This window comes from Grampus griseus (assembly GCF_964374135.1).
Source record: "Grampus griseus genome assembly, chromosome: 8".
Classification (NCBI taxonomy): domain Eukaryota; kingdom Metazoa; phylum Chordata; class Mammalia; order Artiodactyla; family Delphinidae; genus Grampus; species Grampus griseus.
Genome location: NC_139002.1, coordinates 85,031,809 through 85,055,310, shown reverse-complemented (window position 1 = coordinate 85,055,310; position 23,502 = coordinate 85,031,809). Strand labels below are relative to the sequence as shown.

The 23,502-nt window shown below is 33.6% G+C and overlaps 1 protein-coding gene across 1 annotated transcript in view; it reads left to right on the top strand.

The window, feature by feature from the left end:
- The window catches only part of CCDC73 (coiled-coil domain containing 73), a 105,907-nt gene that overhangs the window by 36,803 nt on the left and 45,602 nt on the right, over positions 1 to 23,502 (top strand). Inside the window, exons 7-9 of the mRNA XM_082660580.1 lie at positions 7,513 to 7,551; positions 13,231 to 13,366; positions 13,609 to 13,688. Coding sequence (XP_082516706.1) covers positions 7,513 to 7,551; positions 13,231 to 13,366; positions 13,609 to 13,688 — 255 coding nt within the window. The remainder of the gene's footprint in view (positions 1 to 7,512; positions 7,552 to 13,230; positions 13,367 to 13,608; positions 13,689 to 23,502) is intronic.

The following is a 23,502-nucleotide window of genomic DNA, read 5'->3' as shown; positions in this document are numbered from 1 at the left end:
ATGTTTTCTTTTATTACATCTAAGTACTCAAATTTTACATTAGATCTTTGATCATTTGAAGTTTATCTTTGTAACAGTATGAGATATGGATCTAAGTCTATATTTTTTCAGGTTGTTATTCAGTTGTCTTAACACTATTTAGATTCTCCTCATTTGAGATATTAAGCAATTTTTATTTTGGATTTCATTTGTTACTTTGATGTAACAAAGTGAATAAAAATTAAGTACAGCAAAATGTCAATGAGTTCCAAGAAGAATGTTTTTAATAAAAAGAAGGGCATGGATTCCATGCCTCAATTTGGATGAATTAGAGGCTGGAAGATATTAGTGATATAGTAAAGAATCCTTATATCTTGTTTCTTCAACAACAGCAGCAACAAAGCAGTAAGTGATTAGAAACTCCAGAGAAAACAGATTACCGTATAACTAAGGCATAAAGTAAATTAAAATTTGGGATGGTTTTGAGCAATTGATGGGTTAAAACAAGAGAAGATATTTAGGTCCTGACCCTAGTAAAATCATCCTTCATGTAGCACATTGGACCTATACGACGGAAATGTGGTATTAACACCCTGTTAGGCTTTGCATTAAACAATATCTATATTGACTGTAATAACATAAACACTGTTGACTTCCAGTTTTTAGAATTAACCTATAAGCAAAGCATGGGAGACTTAATTATGGTTACAGAACAAAACTTAAATGTTACTAACCTTGTTGATGAAAAAGTAAAGGTGCAGTGAGATGAAGTTCATGGTGATATCCAGAAATATTCTTTAAAGTTGATGGAAAAGAAATAGGGGTTTAAGGCTACTATTTAAAGTTTATGTAGTTATACAGTTCAGTGATTCTTATCATACCTCAGATATCCAGTTTAAAATGACCCCAGTAGGTAAACGTTTTTTTTATTATTTAAATTAAAAAGTTGTTCTTATAATTGAGTATACCGAAATTACCATTATAGCTATTATAGAAGACTCTAATGTGTTTTCTTACAGTATCTTGAACTAGGCATAACTTACCTCTTAGTTCTGAATAAATCTTGAAAAAGTGTTACTTTTTTTTCTACTAAAATGTCAATAAAGAAATATGCCAATTTTGTTATAAGTGCTTTGTTATTTTAGCACTTTTTCTTAAATTATTTCATTTGATACCACTCATGCATGTTTAATTATCTGGATAATGTAATGAGTATTTTCAAATCAAAAGAAATTTCTTCATATGGCTGACCTTCTGTGCAAGAGCTGTAAGGATTTGTTTTGCCTTGTTCAGCCCGTGACATAGTACAGGTGATGTATATGTTACTTTATGGCTGGATGAACATGATATATGAACAGTGTAGAACAATGAAGATACTTCTGGTGTTTCCCCTCCAAGTTAAAGAAAAAAAACTTCCTCTTTAATTATGGATCTGATATAAATCCATTAGGCAAAGAAAGTTCACAGCCTCTTAACCATCATGTAGCAACCTCCCTCCCTCCTTTACTTAGGTTGCTACTTTTTTCCTTTCATGAGGTTGTGCCTACCATGTGCAGGAATAAGAAATCAGATAATGCCTTTTCTTGAAAAGCTCATAGCCAAGCCACTCTACCTACTGAATTCTAAAATGAAACAAACAGACACAAAACCACAACACACCAAAAGCTGAATTATTTTTCCTTTAATGGATTCTTTGAATGTGTTTAACTTCTATTTAAAATGGTACCTTGTTACTTGATTTTAAAGGATTAGTTAGGGCTTCCCTGGTGGTACAGTGGTTAAGAATCTGCCTGCCAGTGCAGGGGACACGGGTTTGTGCCCTGGTCCGGGAAGATCCCACATGCCGTGGAGCAACTAAGCCCGTGCGTCACAACTACTGAGCTTGCGCTGTAGAGCCTGCAAGCCACAGCTACTGAAGCTCGCACGCCTAGAGCCCGTGCTCTGCAACAAGAGAAGCCACCACAATGAGAAGCCCGCACACCACAAGGAAGAGTAGCCCCCTCTCACCACAACTAGAGAAAGCCCGCGTGCAGCAGCAAAGACCCAACGCAGCCAAAAATAATAAATAAATAAAATTTAAAAAGTATATATATATTAAAAACTAATAATAAAGGGAATTAGTTAGAGCAGGGCAACCTGCTTATATCTTAGTTACCTGACAAATTAAACTTTGTTTATGTAAACAGTATGCCTAAGGGTTAAATTTTGCTGAGTGTCCTGTAGATTTTAAATAAATTATTTCTGCCTATTAAAGGCTTACTATTATACATGATCCTGTGGTAACTCTTTGTCTTCTTGAACCTCAATTTTCCTTTAGGTAAAATGAGGAAATTGAAATACATCAGCATTTCCCAAACAAGACCATTTTGTGAAGCAATAACGTATTATATTCTCTGCTTCACTTAATTTTTTTTTTGCGGTACGTGGGCCTCTCACTGTTGCGGCCTCTCCCGTTGCGGAGCACAGGCTCCAGACGCGCAAGCTCAGCGACCGTGGCCCACGGGCATGTGGGATCTTCCCGGACCGGGCACGAAGCCGTGTCCCCTGCATCGGCAGGCGGACTCTCAACCGCTGCGCCACCAGGGAAGCCCCTACTTCACTTCATTTTAAGCTTACTGAATTTATAAATTAAGACATTAATTCCTCTCACAGAACTGAAGGCATATTTAATACATAATGTGTTATTTCTACTATTGAATCTTTATCTTATTAGGCCTTACCTAACCACAGTGATAAAAGGGAACTAAATTCCTAGAGCTTTGACTGTGCGCATTTATCCACAAGGAATTCTTAGATATTTGGAAATTTTGTAGTTTGGAGAATCATAAACTTACAGAGATGTTAGAAATACATTACAGAGAACTATTTTCCTGGATGATTTAAAAGTAATACGCCAGGTACTTCCCTGGTGGTCCAGTGGCTAAGACTCTGTGCTCCCAACGTAGGAGGCCCGTGTTTGATCCCTCGTCAGGGAACTAGATCCCACATGCAGCAACTAAGACTGCACATGCTGCAACTAAAAGATCCCACATGTTGCGGTGAATATCCCACATGCCACAACTAAGACCCAACACAGCCAAATAAACAAATAAATAAATAAATATTTTAAAAAAAATAAAGTAAAAGTAATATGCCAATCTGATGCCCTGTCACCCCAAATACTGTAATATCTCTCCTATGATCAAGGACATTGTCCTAGAAAACCATAACACAACCATAAAATCAGGAAGTTAACACTGATATATAATTGTAAATTAATTCTCATGCCCCATTCAGGTTTCACCAGTTGTCCTAGCAAAAGGATCCAGTTTAGAATCTTATGTTGCATTTAGTTGTCATGTCTCTTTGATCTCTTTCAGTCTGGAACAGTTCCCCAGTCTTTGTATGATTTTAATGCCTTTGAAACTCTTGAAGATCACGGTCTAGTTATTTTGTAGAATGTCCCTCAATTTCTGTTTTGTTTTTTTTTTTTAATTGAAAAATAGTTGATTTACAGTGTTGTGCCAATCTCCCTCAGTTTCTGTTTGGATATTTCCTCATGAATAGAGATAGTTTATGCATTTTTGGCAAGAATATTACAGAAATAAGGCCTTATTCCTATAATTGAATTCTATCAGATAGCTGATGATTTCAGTTTGTCTTATTATTGGTGATGTTCACTTTGAACATTTGATTTAGGTGGTATCTGACAAGTTTCTCCACTGGAAAGTTATTCTTTTCCCCTTTCTAATCAGAGTATTTTATAGGCAGGTACTTTGAATAGAAATGTTCTGTTTCTCTCCAAACATTTAATATATTCATTTATTTATATCAGTTTAGAATCGTAGTTTCTTATTTTATTCAATGGATAAAAATATGTGACTATCATTATTTATTTTGATCCTCACATGATCATTAGTTTGGCCAGTAGGAGTCCATTCAGGATGATTTTTCAGTCTTTTGGACATGACTTTATCATTTTTTCAGCATTTTCCTGCTCTCAGGTAAAAACAAAATGTTCCAGGATCACCTTGTAGTTTACGTAAGCTTGCCCTGGAATACAGCATTTCTCCACATTGCCCTGGTTCCTTTTAGTGGAAAATGGAATGTAGACACCCAGATCTGGGCATTGTTACACTCACTGCTATTGGGGTGTCACTGGTCTCAGACCTTCTTAGTAGACAGAGCTAGGGAATCTATGTATGTATTTATATACACACAAATATATAAACACACATTTATAATTATGTTTGTTTCTCTATCAATCTATATATGTCAAAAACCATGAATTCACATTACTTCCATTTCCAATCCAAAACCATAAGGTTAATTTTAATTTATTTCCCTTCCATATTTATATATTTCTTTTCTGTTACAGTAAGAAATATGACTTTCTTTATTCTTAATATATTTACTTATTTGATAAATTACCCTGTACGTGATCAGGCCTCCATTCTGCTACTCCTTCCTAATGTGGATGCCCTCTTCTCCCTGCTTCAACTCTGATACCTGGGTTGCCCTTTTTCAGCACTGCCTACTAAGCACCCTACTCAGCTTTTGACTCCCCATTCAGGCCTGATACCCTGTTCTGGAATGCTGCCACCACTACCCCTTCACCTCTTCCCCACCTAATGAACTTGGGACTGAGTTGTTCAGGAAGGTGAGGGGTTAAATATTTTTAGCACAGTACTTAAAGGACTTTATTCCCAAGTAACATAAATCCCATTAATTTAATGGGAAAATAGATTTGCTCTAAACAAATGTACTTTACAGTAAACTTTTCATAAAATTTTCCAAAAAGTGAAGGATAGCTATAACTAGGAAAACATTTGTACTTTATCTTTCAAATTGCTTTCTGTTGTTAATACACTAATTAGTGTTAGTATAGTTTTGTTCCAGTATTAGAAAGCTGCCTATATCTGGTATTATAAACCAGTTTTATGTGATTTCAGAATGAATAATCATTATATAGAACATCTGTAAAAAGATTTCATGTCAATCTAGTTATGTTACTTTCAAATTTGACTTATTTGACATAGGAATGCAGCTACATGGTAGTTTTTTAAGTTGGAAAGTGCTCTAGAGGTGTTGATAAAATAGAACTGTGAATCATGGTTCAGAAAGAATAAAATGCAGAGATATTGATGTTTGAAGAACAGTGACCTGAAAGAATTTGGTAAATTTGCTCTATGTTTATCAGTTTTATCTTTGGCTAATGGTAGCTGTATTAGTGAAGGTTCACCAGCGAAACAGAACCTGTATATATAGAGAGAGAAAGAAAGAAAGAGGGTGATTGATTGATTATGAAGAATTGGCTCACACGATCACACAATTATGGAGACAGAGAAGTGCCGTGATCTGTTGTCTGCAAGCTGGAGATTCTGGAAAGCTGGAGGTATGATTCCAATCTGAGTCCCAAGGCCAGTCTTTTTTTTTTTTCCTCTTATTTTTTTAGATGACCTCTACCTTTTTACTTTGCTTTTGTCTGTATGCCTTAAAAATACTCTGATCTCATCTAGTCTCATTTCTTTAAAATGGGGTCTACATGCAGAGGGCTTCCAAATGTATATCTCCAGCCCCAACTCCAGCCTGGATTGACTATTGGATGTCTAAAAGACATCTCAAACTTGACATGTCCAAAACTTAGTTCCTAAAATCTTGCCCTGAAAGCTAACTAACTTATTTGTCTTTTCTGTTTTTGTTAATTACAACTCCCTTCTTCCTGTTGCAGATTTTTTTCAGCTTTTCCCTCAGAGTATATACAGAATCTGACCACTTCTCACTACATCTCCTACTAACACCCTAGTCCTCTTTCATCATCCTCTTTCATCTCAATTGCAGTAGTTATATGAAATGTTCTTCCTGCTTCCACTTCTGTTCTCCTTCAGTTTTAATATAACAGTCAGAGTGATCCTTTCAAGGAGTAAGTCAGGCTCTGTCACATTTGTGCTTGGGTCTCTTCAGTGGCTTCCTGTCTCATTCAGAGTAAACCATTATTATGCACCACAGACCTACAGTGATTTGGCCCTACCTCCTCTCCTACTCTTCTGTGAACTCATCTTTTGCTGTTCTTCCCCTTGCTTACTAAATCTTCCAGCCACATTGGCTTCTTTGCTGTTCTTTGAACACACAAGACATTTGCCCACCTTAGGGGCTTTGCACTTGCTGGAATACTCTTCCTTACTTTCTGTTGAGTCTTTACTCAAAAGTTGCCCTCTCAGAAAGGACTTTCCTGGCCATCCTGTGTAATCCCCTTCCCTGATTTATTATTTTTCATTAGCACTTATCAATATCTAATAGAACTATATATTTTAACTTATTTATATTGCTAATTATCTACATTCCCCAGAATTTAAGCTGGACAGGATTTTTTGGTCCAATACTATACCCCCAATGTCTACATTAGTGCTTTACTTATAGTAGCATTCAATATTTGTTGAAGAAATGAATCACATATAACTCATTCCACCAAAATGAAATAAAATTATTAGTTCAAGGCAGTATGCTAAAAATTTATTTCACAGGAACCGTGAAGTAATTTTAAGAACTTTTGCTTCAATTTTAGCAAATATTAGGTGAGTTTAAGTAAATAAGCACTCATACATGGCTAGTTGGAGTTTAACTTGGTCCACCATTCTGGAGGACTATGTGTGTAATAACAATTGTTAAGTCTATAAAAATGAACAAATCTTAGGAGTCCTGCTTCTTGGAATTTATTCTGCTAAAATGAATAACTGCAGAGTTTTCTTGGTAACAGCATGTTTATTTCAGAATTCTTTCATAGAACTGAAAACTCGGTAAATCTACAGAAATGAGAGTGATTTGATAAACTATGGTATAAAGTTAAACAGTGGAATACTGTGTAGCCATTAAAAACTTGTGTTGTAGATTAATTTGTAATATAAAAGTGTTTGCTATATATTAAGTAAAAATAGGTTACAAAATAGTACATATATTATTATTCTACCCCCTACTGACTCTCTTTTAAAGTATAAATACATAGAAAAATATCTGGAAGTACCACGGTATTAATGATTGTTATTTCTGGCTTGTGAGATGGTTTAAGACAATGTTTTTCCCCTATGCTTATCTATTTTATCAAAAGTTTTTCAACGAAGAGCTAATATTAAGTAGCAGACTCTCCTAGAGTTTTCTTGCTGTCCTTCTTGCTTTATTTTTCTTCATAGTAGTTGTCACTCTGTAACTTCTGTACTTTTTACTTATATTTAATTGTCTGTCTACCACCACCCCCACTAGACAGAAAGCTTGTTATGGGCAGGGACTTTGTTCATTGTTGTATCCCAGGATCCTAGGAAAATGGCTGGCATATAGTAGGTGCTCCATAAATATGTGTTGAATAAATAAATAAATGTATTGTTTTTGTTATAGAGAATAAAGTTATGGTAAGTAACATTTTGAAAATGTGTCACTGGAAAAAATTGCATATAAGATACACGTCACATTATATAACATACAATTTTAATATCAGAAGGAATTTATAACAAATAACTAAAAAGTTTTCATGAGATTTTTTTTCCCCTTATTGTTTTCAAGGTTTCTAAATATTCTTTACAGAAGAAAGTGAGTGAAATGGTAAGGAAATTTCAAAATATACACCCACCCCAGATTAGTGCATAATGTGCACAGTATTTTTGTCAATATTAATGTGACATTTATTGTTAAAAAAATGTTGAAACTGGATATTAATATCCCCTTTAAAGGACTGAATTACAATTTCAGATATAGCTTAAATGAATTTATTTCACAAATTTATTTCCAGATAGTGTTTACATGTTATAAAATAAATTTAACACAGTTCCCAAATTATTGGTAGAGGTCTTATATGAAAATTGAACAACAAAGAAGTGAAAACAACAGAATTCTGAAACCCCTTACTTTAATGATATCTTTTCTAGGTATTTGTGTAAACACATAGTTATTACTTTTAGCCTGAAAATTTGAAATAATATGAAGTAGCATTTGAATACTACACTTGGGATATGGTACTCATCCCTTATCATTCAACAAGTGTTAATTTGTTGTGCATTCCTCTTCTGCAGTATATTAAAATTAATATTTACATTTTTACAGCATAACATTTTATGAAATATTTACTTTGATATTCTATCTTTCTATCCCTGTTGGATTCAGAAGAATTTCTTTCTCTGTATTTTTGATTGAGCAAAATTCTCCCATATCCACTTATATCTTCAGAGGGCTTCTTGGGTGGGTTTATGCTATTTCGTTCTTCCTTCTTTGGAGCAGACTGTAAGGCAAGTAAAAATAATTTTTGAGTAAGGTTTATGTATTATATCTATGAGAAGTAAGAAATGAGAGATCATTCCTTATGACGTTAAATACAAAAATATAAAGTAAGTATTTTGCTTCTTGAAATGTTTTGGTGTGTTAGAAAATAAAAGAGCCATAGAAAGATTGCTAAGCTTGATTGAATAAAAGATGTGAAAATTCTGTCACTGTTCAACTGGAAAGACTACAGATAATATTGTCAGACTATTTTAAACTATGATTTTAATTAAGGAGCTGAAAAACTAGATTCTGGTTTAGCTTTAAGTACCATGACATTTGTACTGAAAGTCATCTTCAACGCTACAGTGGTTTTACACAAAATATAGTGAAATTGAATAATGTACCCTCTGACCTGGGAGATAAGGCTACAAGTTAAAGATCAAAGGCAACATAAAATGTGTTTTATTTTATTCCACTTTAAAATTTCATCAAACAGATACTTATAATCTTAAAAAAACATGGAAACATGCAGTATACTTTTGATAGTTTTTGGTCACTTTTGAACATTTTGTTAATGTGAATTTAAGACTCTTAAGCACCTACTAAAATTTGAATTATAGTTGTATTTTTTCTGACAGTTCAAAGCATTAAATAAATCACTTTATATTAAAATAATTTTATATATTGATAGATATACATGCCCATTTTGGCAGAATATTATGTATATTTTAGATGATGGATTTAAAAGTTAAAAATAAACCTTTTTCTAAACATTCTTACATTATTCTTTTTACATTATTCTTATATAATTCAGGTGACCTTTTCTTTATTCAAAGTACTAAACAGTATTCAGTAATCCAGTTAATTTTATTCAAATCAGCACATTATCCTTTTATATTGATATTATTTGACTATGTGCAAGACATGAAACAAGATGGTCACTTGTGCCAAGGCAGGACTTTGGGGAGCAATTGATGTGTCCCAAAAGAAATAATTTTAAAAATAGTATTAAGTATTTAATTATTAAGTATTAATACTATTAAGTATTAATAGTATTAAGTATTTAAACAAGTTCATGATTTCCTATAGGCAAGCTCTTAACTACTAGTAAATTTCTGTCTTGTGGGAATTCAATAAAGTGATTTTCATGTAGAGGTGGTATGTCTCTAGATACATTAACACAATTATGAATGGAAAGATTCATCTAGCTCTAAAAGTACCCAAATTTTCTCTTGAACAAATGATCACATTGATCATTACCAGTAAAACAAATGCAACTAAATATGATAAAAATAAACTATAGAACATCAAATTAATTGATTTGGTCATTGATGAAAATCTTTCCTGCTTTGTTCCCATTATTACTGTATAGGTGACTATGTTGTGTAACTGAGTTGCCAATAGAGCTTAACGAACAAAATAAAAATTTATCCAACCATCTCTTAGTTATAGTTTCTTTTTTGTATATCACTTTCCTTTAAAGAAAAGACTTATAAGAATAATTTATTTTGTCTTTATTAAATTAAAACAATTTTTCAGTATTGAAGGTTTTGATGAGATTTGGAATTACCACATATTTTCTTTCAGAGTAGAATATTTTTAGACTAAAGACTTGTCTGGAAGTAATCTTCATGATTATAATAATTATATACATCTGTACACATAAAATATGTAACTTTGGTTTTTTTAAGTAGTATATACCTAATGTTGTGACTAAAAAGGTGAAAGTATCAATATCCTAAGAAAGATGCCATGGGTTTTTAAAAAGTGAGTTTTATAATCCATTGATTTATTTTGGGTTTATATTGAAGAAATTAAAAGGTAAGTTGCAAAAATAGAAATGAGGAATATATGAAGTTTGTTTTGGGGTTTTGAATCTTTTTCTCTACAATTTACTTATAACAAGCTAATTGTTTTAAGGGAAATTAATTTTATCTCCAGAAGTTTTCAAATCAGTCTCTATAAGGAAATAAGAAATGAGGGAAATGAGCAGCTATGGCTTTTATTAGTAAGTATAGTTCTGAAAAGTTGGGTGTAAATGTTATTTTTAAATTATTCTTATTTTAAATGCCTTAAGAGGCTTTTAAGTAAACTTTTAGACCACACACACTTGTAATTATGCATGTGCTGTCTTTCTCTAATCTTGATTTTCAAAGATTAAAATTGTTTAAAATGAGGTACGTATGTATTTGGAAAGCAGGCAATCCTGATATTATTTTCTTGTTGACAGTCTTTGCATTTAGTAGTAAAAGTGTATGAAAGAGAAAATAACTTGACCCAATTCAGAGAGGTAAAAAGAACAAAAACACTACATACTTAGCCATTTCTTAGTCATTGCAATAAAATAATCTTTATTATGCTATAGTATGTAATGTTAAAGTTATAATAACACCATCAATTTAGTTGTATTATTCTTTATAATGTTCTTAGTTTTCTCAGGCAGGTGTTACCAATCTGCTTTTTGTTGTTGCTTCCCAAAGAATTTAAACTATTTGCTGACAATCATGCAGTTAGTGGCAAGCTGCCCTCTTCATCTCATTATCAAAACTAAATCAGGGCAGCCAAGTAGGTTTATATGTGAACAGCCGCATATAGGCCTGTATGAGCTAATGAGCTGTAGGTACCCATTGTGATTTAAACGTCTTTATAGCATTTATCATGGCCATTGTATAGACTAATGTATTTGAAAATCAGCATTGTATCATGCAAACAAATGAAACTGCATTTTAATTCAACTTTGGCTTCAAGCAAAGGATGTTGGGATAGAGTATGTTACAAACTAATCTAATGTGTACAGAGCTCTATGTATGTAGAGAACACCTATGAACTCACTTTGATCTTTGCTGCATTTTTACTTACCAGGATTAGTTAACCTTTGCAGACATTAACAGTATTAATGTGTATTAATATGTAGTAGATGGTATTCTCATAAAGGCTATCTAAAAATTGATTTGACTTGAAAAACTGAAAGAATTCATTGAATTGAAAAAAATGTCTTTAGACCAATTTTTAGTGAAATTGTATTGGGTTTCTACACATCTCCTGAAAGGAGTATAATTCTCTAGAGAATTAAGTGGTATTTGAGAGGAACAGAATATGGGTCATTATTGTTCATTGTTTAGTTATTGATAATAGTGACTACCCAGGTAAGCATAAGATCTCGGGGGTAAGTGCACTTGTCAACTTGTTTGAATTTATAACTGCTGCATGCTTAATTCAAATGACTAAGTAGTGAATTTGAAAAGCCCATAGAGGTGCATGAGAAAAATTTAACTCATCTTTCATAACCATTGCCAGTGTACTTACCACTTTGCTTAAAATTGTTTAAAAAAATCTTTGAAAAAGTTAAGATTTTCACCAGATTTGCCAAGTTAATATAGTTAGGTACAACTTAAATTATGATGTGTGTTCCTTATTAATATTAGAGAGGGCTATTCTTAGTCCAAATAAAAATTAGGCTATTGAAGGCACTTTTATCATTTAAGGAATAGTAATAACAAAACATTATATTGTACTTGGTATGTGATAGGCTCTGTTCTTACTGCTCTGTAGGCATTAATTTGTCTTATCTTCACAACAACCCTATGAGGGAGATACTGGTATAATCTCTATTTTAAAGACAGGGTAGATAATTTTCCTGAGGTCACACAGCAACTAAATTACAGAGGCAAGATTTAAACATAGGCAGAATAGCTTTTGACCACTCTACTATACTGCCTGTACTTTGGTGTTAAGCAGTGCAAAATGGCTCTGGTTAACTTATGCAAAAGGAAATTTAGTGGAGACACTTGCAATCAATCAGAGAGTCAAGAATGGTTTTGAAAATGAACAGGGACTAGGTTAATTCTGGGGTTTGAGAAGCAGGATGTAGGAACCCAGGACGGAGGAGATCTCATATCAGTCTGGATAGGATCACCACTGAACTTCTTTAGCTTTATAGTCTTTTTTGCTCAAGATTCAAATTCCAAGAATGTAGAAATCAATTGGTTTATTTGGAGTAATATGCCCTATACTTGACTAGGGGAGAATAGGACCCCTGAATTTGGTCTACTAGATTGCAATGAAGAAGTATTTCAAGGAAATACTTGAAAATGTGTTACTTTTGGGTAAGGGAAATAGATGCTGTCCAGGCAAATGTAACAAATTGCCACTGTCAGAACTCTATGAGACAACAGTTCATTCAGAAAGTAATTACTGAGTGCCTATTGATGGGCTACACTGTTCTTTGTTTATCCTCTCTCAGTAGAAACTGAAGTGTGTGGCAGAAATGAATGAAAGTTGTGAAATCAATGATTCTGCTAATGCCAGAATAAAAACTTTCAAAGAGTGTTAATGATTCTGTTAACATAATATTTCTTCTAAAAGTTTTAAGTCATTTTTCTAAGTATGGTAAAACAAGCTCCTTTAGCTGAAAGCAGTGAAGGCCCATATTATATTATATATAGGGTCTAATTTTTACCAACTGTGTCCCCTAGCTTAAGTAAACTTTCTGCTATACTATATTGTCTCCCTATCACTGATAGATATTCTCATTGTTCCAGTTTTTAATGCAGTGAGAAGGTGCTATATTCATTAATATTAATCTCAGAAAATTTATCTGAGTTTTGATAATGTACATTATGCCAGCATTTAGAGAAAAAAAATTGTTTCCTAAATTATCAGGAGTATTGCTTTAATAATATTCTCCTCACTTTGCTTAGTGCTGTACTGGACTAATCAACTTTTCGGTAAATAAAACAACCAATTGATTTTGAAAAAGAAATTAGTAACAAGGAAAATATAACCTTAAGTGACTATTTTGTTACAGGAAAAAAAAAATGCTTTAACTTTACCTAGATTTAGAACCTAACTAATATTTCCTCTCTAAGGTGTACTCAGAGAGTACTTTTTCATGACATACTTATGTTAATAACAACAGTTATTAAAAACAATAGATTGTTATGTATGTTTAATAAATATGTGTGTATATATATATGTATGTATGTGTTATATATGTATAACATTTAAAATAACTCTTCAAAATAGGAACAAAAAGTCCAGTTACATTTTCTGGCTAAAGAAGATCATCAGAAGCAACTGAATGAAATTGAGAAATACTATGCTACAATAACAGGTCAATTTGGATTAGTAAAAGAGAATCATGAAAAGTTAGAGCAAAATGGTAGGTGCTATCTTACTTAAACTTAACATATTTAAGAGGAAATGTTTAAATGGACTTATTTATAATGAATAAATTGAACTTATCTGATACTGGTAATAGTAAATGGCAGTTTAATTAATATTATTAAATTCAGTAATAATTATATATATTGCATTGAGGCTATTTTCCTTGTCCATGTTAGTAATATTTCCTTAAAATGTACAATGAATATAATGTTTTCCTAAGTGTCTTTCATGTTACAGTACAAGAAGCAATACAGTTAAACAAAAGACTTTCAGTTTTAAATAAAAAACAAGAATCTGAAATACACAGTTTAAAGAAGGTATGATTGATATAGTTTATTGTATTATATAAAACTAGTTTTATGAAATAATACCAGAAAAGTTGGGTGGGTTTTTTTTGTATAAAGATAAATGAAATGTTTTAAATACAGATTTATAAACTTTGAGTTATGATTTCAATAAATGCAATGAATGAATTTGTTCTAACCCATTCAAAATATTGTTTCTTTGACTTGTGACCAGTGGCATGCATTTTTATGATGATATGAATAACCAATAAGCATTCACTATATGTTAATCTCATTAGCACCATTCATTCATTCATTCAACTTTTGAGTGGCTCTGTGTGCCAGGTACTATATGGCACTTAGGGTACAGGTATGAAGAAAATGAAACATGTTCCTGCTTCTTTGAGTTATAGTCCAATGGAGGAGTTACATATAAAACCATCACACAGATCAAATAAGTTAAAACTGTTATAAGTGATATGAAGAAAAAGTAGAGGATGTGATGACATTATCATAGGTGACTTCATTACATTGGGGGTAAAGTGGTGGGGGAGGGAAGAGGATGATGTTTCAGGCAAGGGAACAGCAAAAGCCTTGAGACAGGAAAGAGTTTAATGTATATGAGGAACAAGGAAAAGTCTGGTATGGCTGGAGCATTTTGAGTTAAGGAGTGCATTGGATATTTATTGGTAGCTTACTGAGCGTCAATATCCCCCTTCTCCTTTCTAAACTTATCCAGAGTTTTGTTTTGATGCCTCCAGCTTTAGAGAGGAGCCCTAAATTGGCACAAGGCCATATACATATTTCATTACTCTAGCCACAGCCTTTGGCTTAGGAGTGGATAAATGACCTTACCCAGTGGTTATGAACCAGGAAGAAGGTAACTCCTACTGGGGCTGGCAGTCATCCTACAATCATGAGAAGCTAAAAAGGAGGAACTTGAAATGTGGATGCCAAATTGCTGTGATATAAAGAAACCTGTTCTTTCATGACACTTTTGAGTTCCTGAATGGACCAACCCTGCACTTGCCCTGCCTCTAGACTTTTCAGTTATGTGAGCCAGTAAATCCGCATTATTATTTAAGCCAGTTTCCTTAGGGCCAGCTTAATTTTCCATTATTTGCAACTAAAAATATCCCCACTGATAACAGGGGAGACCGGTATGAGAGCAAGGTGAAGTAGGCAAAGTCTTGTTCTTTCTACAGAGAATGACTTATTTCCTTTTCCTAATCTTTTCAAAGCCCCAACTGAAATAATACCACTTTGGACCACCTCCTTATCCCTGAGAGAATTAAGTACCTGTCTTTACTGACACTGAATAAATGCTTTGAAACAACATTTACTGAGTGTCACTTAAATATCTTTGATTTTCTAAAATTTGAATATGATATGCCTGGGTTTAATTTTTCAATTTTTATTTTTTTTGCGGTACGCGGGCCTCTGACTGCTGTGGCCTCTCCCGTTGCGGAGCACAGGCTCTGGACGCGCAGGCACAGCGGCCATGGCTCACGGGCCCAGCCATTCCGCGGCACGTGGGATCTTCCCGGACCGGGGCACAAACTCGCGTCCCCTGCATCGGCAGGCGAACTCTCAACCACTGCGCCACCAGGGAAGCCCCTGGGTTTAATTTTTTTAGTCACTTTTTCTTCTTGATGTTCTCTGAGCTTCTTGGATTGTGGTTTGGTGTCTGACATTAATTTGGGGAAAGTCTCAATCATCAGTGCTTCAAATATTGCTTCTTTTTCTTTCTTTCATCTCCTTCTGGTACTCCCATTATGTATATGTTACAATTTGTATATGTTACATTAGCTGACCCGCAGGTGATGGATAGTCTCTTATGCTTTTTCAGTCTTTACTCTTTGTTTTCAGTTTTGGAATTTCTATTGTCATATTCTCAAGCTCAGAGATTATTTACTCAGCCTTGTCCAGTCTACTATTGAGACCATCAAAGTCATTCTTCGTTTCTGTTGCAGTGTTTTTGATCTGAAGCATTTCATTTTTATTCTTGTTTAGAATTTCCATCTCTCCATTTACATTATCCATCTGTTCTCCCATGTTTTGTCTGTTTTTTCCATTAAAGCTTTTAGCATATTAATCATAGTTTTAAAAAATTTTGGGTCTGATAGTTTTAATATTCCTGCCGTATCTGACTCTGGTTCTGAGGCTTGCTCAGTCTCTTCAAATTGTGTCTTTTGCCTTTTAGTATGCCTTGTAATTTATTTGTTGGAAGGCAGACATGATATACTGGGTGAAAGAAACTGCAGTCAATAGGCGTATAGTAATGTAGTGGTAAGATAGGGGGATGGGTGCCCGATGATTAGATGAGCCTGTTGCCCCTGGACTGTGAATTTCACCAGTGCTTCTCAGTCCCTGCCCACCCACCCCATACGCACAAGGATGGTTGGAGGGGGATAGAGTTGGGTATTACCCTTCCCTCAGGTAGTTTAGACTCAGGTCAAATAGTTTCTCCTGAGGGCAGGACTTGTTGATAAGAAAAAAATGAGTTGGTGTATTTCAAAATGGTTACTTTTTCTCTCCTTTTCCTCCTGCTTTTAGCAGGAGGGAATTTTCTCTGATATTCACTATGAGAGGACCTGGAGGTAAAATTTCACAAAAGTTTGAGAACCCAATGACTGTGTCCTGCTGAATTTTTTAACTCTGAATTGTCCACTCTGAGCCTCTGGGAATTAGTCAATTACAGTTCAGTTTTTCCTACCCTGGCATTGGTTCCTGTGGAGGTTTCTGTTTCGCTGTATTTACCTGTCCATCTCTCCAATTTTTGAGGCAGCAATTTGCTTTATGACCTCATTTGTCTAGCAGATGTAAGAGGAGTTGTTGATTTTCAGTTTGTTCAGCTTTTTACTTGTGGTGGGATCAAGTGGAAACTTCTAACTAAGCTCATTACATGCTGGACCAGAAACCAGAAGACCCTCTGTTTTTATATTTAACTATAATTTTACAAAAATTAAAAATTTATTAAGACAACTTATTATTTACAGAGACACAGGCTTAAGCTTTGAAGAGTGTTTGTGCTACCAGATGAATGACATATACTTTAATATGTAATTCAAGAAATCAGGAAATTTTACTACTTTATCTTTTAGTACCATTTCCAGGAAAGCAGGACCACAGGGGCTAAAGATTGACGTGACTTCTAAATGCTAAGCCAGAGTTCAAAGACCATTAATATTTGTAACTCTGTTATATCTAGGTCTTGTTCTTATAACTGCCAATAAATTGGTTTCAAATTCCTTGGACTCTCTCCTTATACCCGAGGGATCAGAAAGTAAGAGCATAGGGGTAGCCCAGTACAGAATATTAGAATGGTAATAAGTGTATGTCCCTAGCCCTTAAAAATCTTCTATCTAGCAAACTACCTAAAAGGATAGGTTGTTAAAAAATATTTATTTATTTGGCTGCATCGGGTCTTAGTCGCAGTGTGTGGGATCTTTGTTGTGGCATGTGGGATCTTTCGTTGTGACGTGTGGGCTCTTTGTTGCGACGCACGGGCTTCTCTCTAATTGGCGTGCAGGCTCTCTAGTTGTGGTGTGCGTGCTCTAGAGCGCACGGGCTTAGTTGTCCCCTGGCATGTGGGATCTTAGTTCCCTGACCAGGGATCGAACCCACGTCCCCTGCATTGGAAGGTGGATTCTTAACCAGTGGACCACCAGGGAAGTCCCAAGAGGACAGTTTATATGTAAAGAATATTTCTTTTCAGTCACATTTAAGAATATTAGAGATGGCTCTTACGATATAAGGAGAAAAACCTGTAATTTGAAAATTTCGTCTGTCATTTCAAATCAGAATTGTTAAATGGACCATTCATTTTTATCAATATAAACTTTGAAAGCAAATATAAATAATACTGACTGAGTAGTTGTGAATAAGCATATTTTCAGTGATATCTCTTTGGTTCATTTTTTGTTTAATATTGTTATCAGTGTCTTAAGTGGTTAGATCATTAATTTGATGATTATATTAAAATAGTCATATGTGCTTTATTCAGTTAGTTTTTGCATTATTATGAAAATATTATACCTCATAAATTTCTCTATTAAATTATGGTTTTTTTCATTAAATAAGAACAAATGTTGCATTGTAATGTAATAGACTATTGTATTTCTAATGTATAGTTTAAGACTGACCTGTAGATGGAGATGAGGCTCATGTAAATCCATGGAGCATTTCCCTTGCTGGATTTTTGTGAAAGGAGTAAAGCATGTCTCTGTACACAAGTGGAATAGTGTTGCTCATGAGCACACTTGCCCCCTTTTCCCAGGTCTTGCAGCCTTGGCCAGGGCTGCCTAAATGTACTGAGGTGTCATGTGATGGTGGCCTCTGTCTCTATAGAAAGCATTAAGTCAGTAATCATGCTGCTAAATAGTTCTTGGAAGAGAGATTGTAGAGAAGGGTAAGGTGAGAGAATGTCACTACCTTTGAGAGTTCCAAGTTCGAGAAGCTGAAAGGGTAAGAATTTACAAATATATTTTAACAGATAGTTTTTAATATTTCAGACATACTAGGTACAATAATTTTGTAGTTTTTAGTGTAGCCTTAATTTTTAACTTTAAGAAAAGTGTTTTCTGTTTTGATTTTCTTTTTCAGAGGCTAATCGAGCCTACTAACATTGTTTTCCATTACTCAGTTAACACTTTTAATCATTAATTTTTCCAAAGATAACTTTTATTTTTCTTTTATGCTGTTCTTTGATTATGTCCAGGACAGTTAAGTTACTGGTTTGTGATAAGATGGAATTCTTTTTTTTTTTTCTTTTTCCTTTTGTGGAACAAAGTTAAACAGACCAAACTTACTTGTTAGATAAAACTAAGTATTACAGTTCTGAATGCTGGGTTCACCATTATGGCAATCATGAAGAATTCCTGATACTATCTGTGAGCAGCATTCATAACCTCTGCTATTTGTCTGAGTAAACGTCAGAGGACTCAAGGAGATAGTGATATTTAACAGACTACCTCATACCAGAAGAGGAGGGGTAAAGGAGAAAAGGGCTTGATATTTATGACTCTAGGAACTATAAGTTGTAATTTAATGAGATCAAAGCATGTGCTGCATGCTTATTTGCTGCACTAACAGCTTTGAATAAAATGGTTAGAAAACAGACAATGTACTAAAAGTTCAGGATATTTAAAAGCTATAAGAGCTATAAAATCAAAAACATACTTTCAGTCGAAAATCATTTTGTGAAGGTCTCTGCTTTTAATTTAATATGCTATTAAGATTACATAATTAATATATAAAAGAAAAAGACATAAGAAAAGATTAGTTTTTACTTTTGTCAGCCACATACTGGGTTTTTGCCCCTTGCCACTCCCTTCCCACTTCCCTGTTGTTTTATAACAGTTATTGTAATAGGAATTGATGTATTTTAGAGTATCTTCTGTAAAACTTAGCTGATTACAACAGCTCCATGCTTTCAGTTGTGGAAAAATGTATTGACAGAAAGACATAAGACATTTGTTGTACTTTGTAACCTAGACAGAAGAAAAACTTTTAGAAAACCAATCCTTTTTTTTAATTCAGAGAATTGTAAGCTACTTTAAGTTTTAGCCGTATACCTCAGTTTAATTATATTTTTATCAATAAGACATTGTATCTTAGGGGTGAATCTAGAACAGAACACTAATTTAAAACAAGCCATCTAATTAATTTCTAAGTTGTTTACTTTATGCAGGTGTATCTTGCTCCAGGAAAACCCAATATAAAAAAATTTTAAATTCAGAAAAATTGTTGGAAGTTTTCTTTTAAAAATTACCATTTTAGTGCACAAAAAAGCAGCTTGAAAGCAAGGTTTTAGAACACCATGTGCAAAGCAAAGAAAGATGTACATTATTTTAAACCTAATATCATTGGTGTCTTTTAAAAAAATCAGTTCAGCATAAAAGATTTTTTATTACTCAGGTGGTGTTTGACTAAATAACAAGTAACAACATAAGTATTAGTCAAACATCCTGAAAATCTGAGTTGAGATTAAAACTTTGAGGTACTCTAACAGATATTTTTCCTTTGAACTAATCTCTTTTAAATTTTTAAAAACTTAAATTAATTGCTGAAATGACTGTCTTTAGTTTTGTATCCTTCAGTATGCATAGTCAATTTAACTATCATCCTGTTTTTGAATGTTTATCCAGGGTAGATATAATAAGATCAATAAATTCTTTTATTCAGGAAGTTTGTTGAGTCAATGACCATATGGCTTATGAACTAGAATGTTTTATTATATTGTCTTATGTCTGTAATTGTTGTTTTGTAGAATATTCTTGGATCTGAATTTGTAATGCAGAATTAACCCATTTTAATCTCACAAGTTTAGGGTTGTTGATTAAGACAGTCAAGGTTCTAGCTCCAAAATATGCTGTTCTTTTATTTATTTATTTATTTTTTGCTGTTCTTTTAAAGTTAGCATGATGTTAGTGACTCACCACCTACTAAGCTTTATTTTTTATTATCGGTAAGAAAATTTTAGTGGTCTGTTCACATTTAAATGAGAAGCATCTATTTATAACATGGTGGTCTACACGGTTGTGGTTGTTACCTTGATCAGAGGAAGCCATCTCGTTCAATCAGTGATTAAACCCCCAGCACTGTACTTTCCTATATGCTATACAATATACTGAGCACTATACTACGTCTACCACTTTCTATACAATTTTACAAATTGACTGAACTATCGTGTCATTAACAATAGTCTTATTTGGCTGACATTGACTGCTGTCACCAAGTATTTTTATTGCCATTTGCTTTATCCTGAATAAATCAACTTTGATTTCATCAAACCTTATTTTAGGCAAAGGTGTCACATTTTTTAAATATCATGTACATCACTCTTTTCTTCTTATGTTCATTAAAATTTTTAGTTCTTCTTAGATCCCTGACTGTATTACGTTCTATGGGATAAGTATGAAATGTGGTTCTTTTCCTTGAGATGTTCATAGTCTACAAAAAAACTCTTATTGTAATCAGTTATGAAATAATGAATAATGAATCTTAATTCTTTAAATAAAGAATACTTATTCATAACACCATTAGGACTTCAGACCACTTTATTCTAAAAGTAGAGAAAATAATCGTAGAATCCCTTGAATTCACCTTAGTAGTAATAACAGGTAACAGTGCCTAGAACATAGTAGATGCTCAACAAATACTTAGATTATACTAAGTATAATTATACTTATACTTATATAGATTATTACATGCCAGGCACTTTGTTAGTTTTTTAAAAAATTATATCTCCATTTTACAGATGAGGAGCTTGAGGCAGAATGCATTTAAGTAAGTTACCTAAAGTTACACAACAAGGAAAATAGAGTGAGGTTTGGAACCCAAACAAATTTGGCTCCAGAACCTGTGATCTTAACCATTCTACTGGTAACGGTAACAGTATAAGCAATTCATCCGTGTAAGTTTCTTCTTTGCTTCGTTCACCATTAGAAAGCATATGTTTATTAAAAGGGGAAGTTGCTAATATTCATCCTCCTAAACTGCTAGGTCCCCATAGACCTTGACTCTGGGTATCTAGACTAGTATTTCCATTACCTTGAAACTCATCATTAAATACCACTTCCTTTGGGCTCTGTCATTCAGCCCTTCTCCTTCTCCAACCAGAGCATCCTTTTCTATCACCTGTACCATTTACACACCCCACTCTGGTCTTAGATTGACCTCTAGTCTTTTAGTCTCCATTACTTCACCCAGTCCATTGGCCTATTTCTGCCTACACATAATTCCCTGCATAATATTTCTCATTTATTCTGTTTATTTTAACTCATACTTTACCTTTTTTCTCTAAAACTAAACCTTTCAACTATAGTCATCCAAAGGAGGTACATGACTTAGATCACACTAGTGTTGCTTTTCTCTTTATATTCTCATTTGCAATATGGATTTAATGATATCTGCCTTTCCTGTTTTATATATGTGTAACAAATATAAAATAATATGTGGAAAAGCACTTCAGAAAGTTTAACATGCATAGAAATTTATGGGATTATTGTTACTTGCAAGTGAAATTAGGTTAAAATTAAGGCACATTTTGATGGTGCAGTTTTTCTGCACCATAACTATAGGTGGGTTATATGCATAGGCTTTCAAGACAACTAAAATATTGCCTCATCTGATAAATTTTTTATCAGATAGGAAAGTCTGAAATTTCTTCCAACTCATTAATTGCTTTTTCCCCCTTCATGCTTGAATTATATTCTGTTTTTACAATGACTAGTTCTCTCCCAACTATTTGTCTTCTTCAGATCTTCTCTAAATTTCATGGAATCATAAGGATCATCTGATCTACTGGTTTTTATCTTTCTTTGAGTTGTAGAACCTTCTGTTAAAGTTGTGGAAACTCAGTATTAAAACAAAGTAGAGCTACTTGTGCTTGAAGGGAGAGTTTTAGGAACACTGGAGCCATGCAAGTTGGCTCTTTCTTCTCTATCAGCAGCTGTGGAGGGGCTCCATGGAACCGCTAGGACTTCTCAGAGCACAATTTAAAAACCGTTAACTGGATCCAACAGTTAGTTGAGTTATTCAGAGTCAAGCATCTTGTAAAAAAGTCTCCATTTATCCTCACTTTGTACTGTGTACTGTTTGTAGTCAGTAATATTCTAAACAACCTATAAACTTTATAATGTTAGTTGAAATTGTTCATGTAGTGGTTATTGTGATAATTCCTCAACATCTAGTGCACCTCATATGATCAGTCGGTCTCTAAGCCAATTAATATCATCTCCATTCCTTATGCCAGTATTTGGTTCAGGAATGAGCATGTGATCTAATTCTGGCTAGCAGGAGGTGGTTCAAAGAAAAATTCTCTTACTCTTTAGTAAGAGTTCCAGGAAGAGACAGTTGCTGTGGAATACCTAAATTACCTCTTGCTGCAGAATATATTTCATTATTATTTAATGGTTTAATTATGGTTTTCTGATAGTTATAACCAAAGCATCCTAACTTATACTGACAATTCATGCTTTTCATTACAGAATATTGTATTTTGTACAAAATGATGTTTAAAATATAAAATGTATTAATTTTGAACATCTGTATGATAGTTCAATTTTTAAGGGTCTTTGGGTACAAATAAATTCCTCCGGTTCCCAGATTATCTTTTTTTTTCCGATTCCTCCAAAGCTGTATCATAATGTCTCTTTCTTTTCTTCATATTCTTTTTTTCAATTAGCTCATCCTCCTTAATTCCATCATTCACTTCATATAGATGACTTCATATCTATATTTCTAGCCTCGCATTTCTTTTAATCTCCAGTTCTGTATTTTCAACTGCCTGCAGGTCATCGCCTTTTATGACTTACTGTAACTTCAGGGTCACCCATTGGATTGATTCTTTATTCTCCCCATGCTTCCTCCTCCTGCTGCCAAAAAAAAAAAAAAAAAAAAATCATGCAACTCTCCTTTCAAAGGAAACCATCTTGCTGCCTATGAAGGTGAACCATCACTGATACCTTGAAACTTCATTTGAGGGAATTCATCATATGTAACCTTTTATAATTTGAAAAATAATAAATGAATGATTTTTTTTAGAACAGTAACAGCCTATGGCTTAGGCTTTGTGATTTGTGCTTTTTGACTTTCTTAAGAGTGAATCTCAGAATATTGTCCCTCTCTTATTTCTTGTCTTTAATAGATTTTTCATCTATTTCATCAGTAAAGTAGATTTTTCGTTTCCTTTCCATTTTCATGCATTTCTGTTTAACATTTCATGGTCTCTTATTTCTTCTAGCTTCATCTAAACGCTTTGAAATCATCTTTTTTCCTTCATTTCCTTTGTCTATTCAATTATATCTTCCTTTAGAATGTCTCATATTTTTCATTATCCATT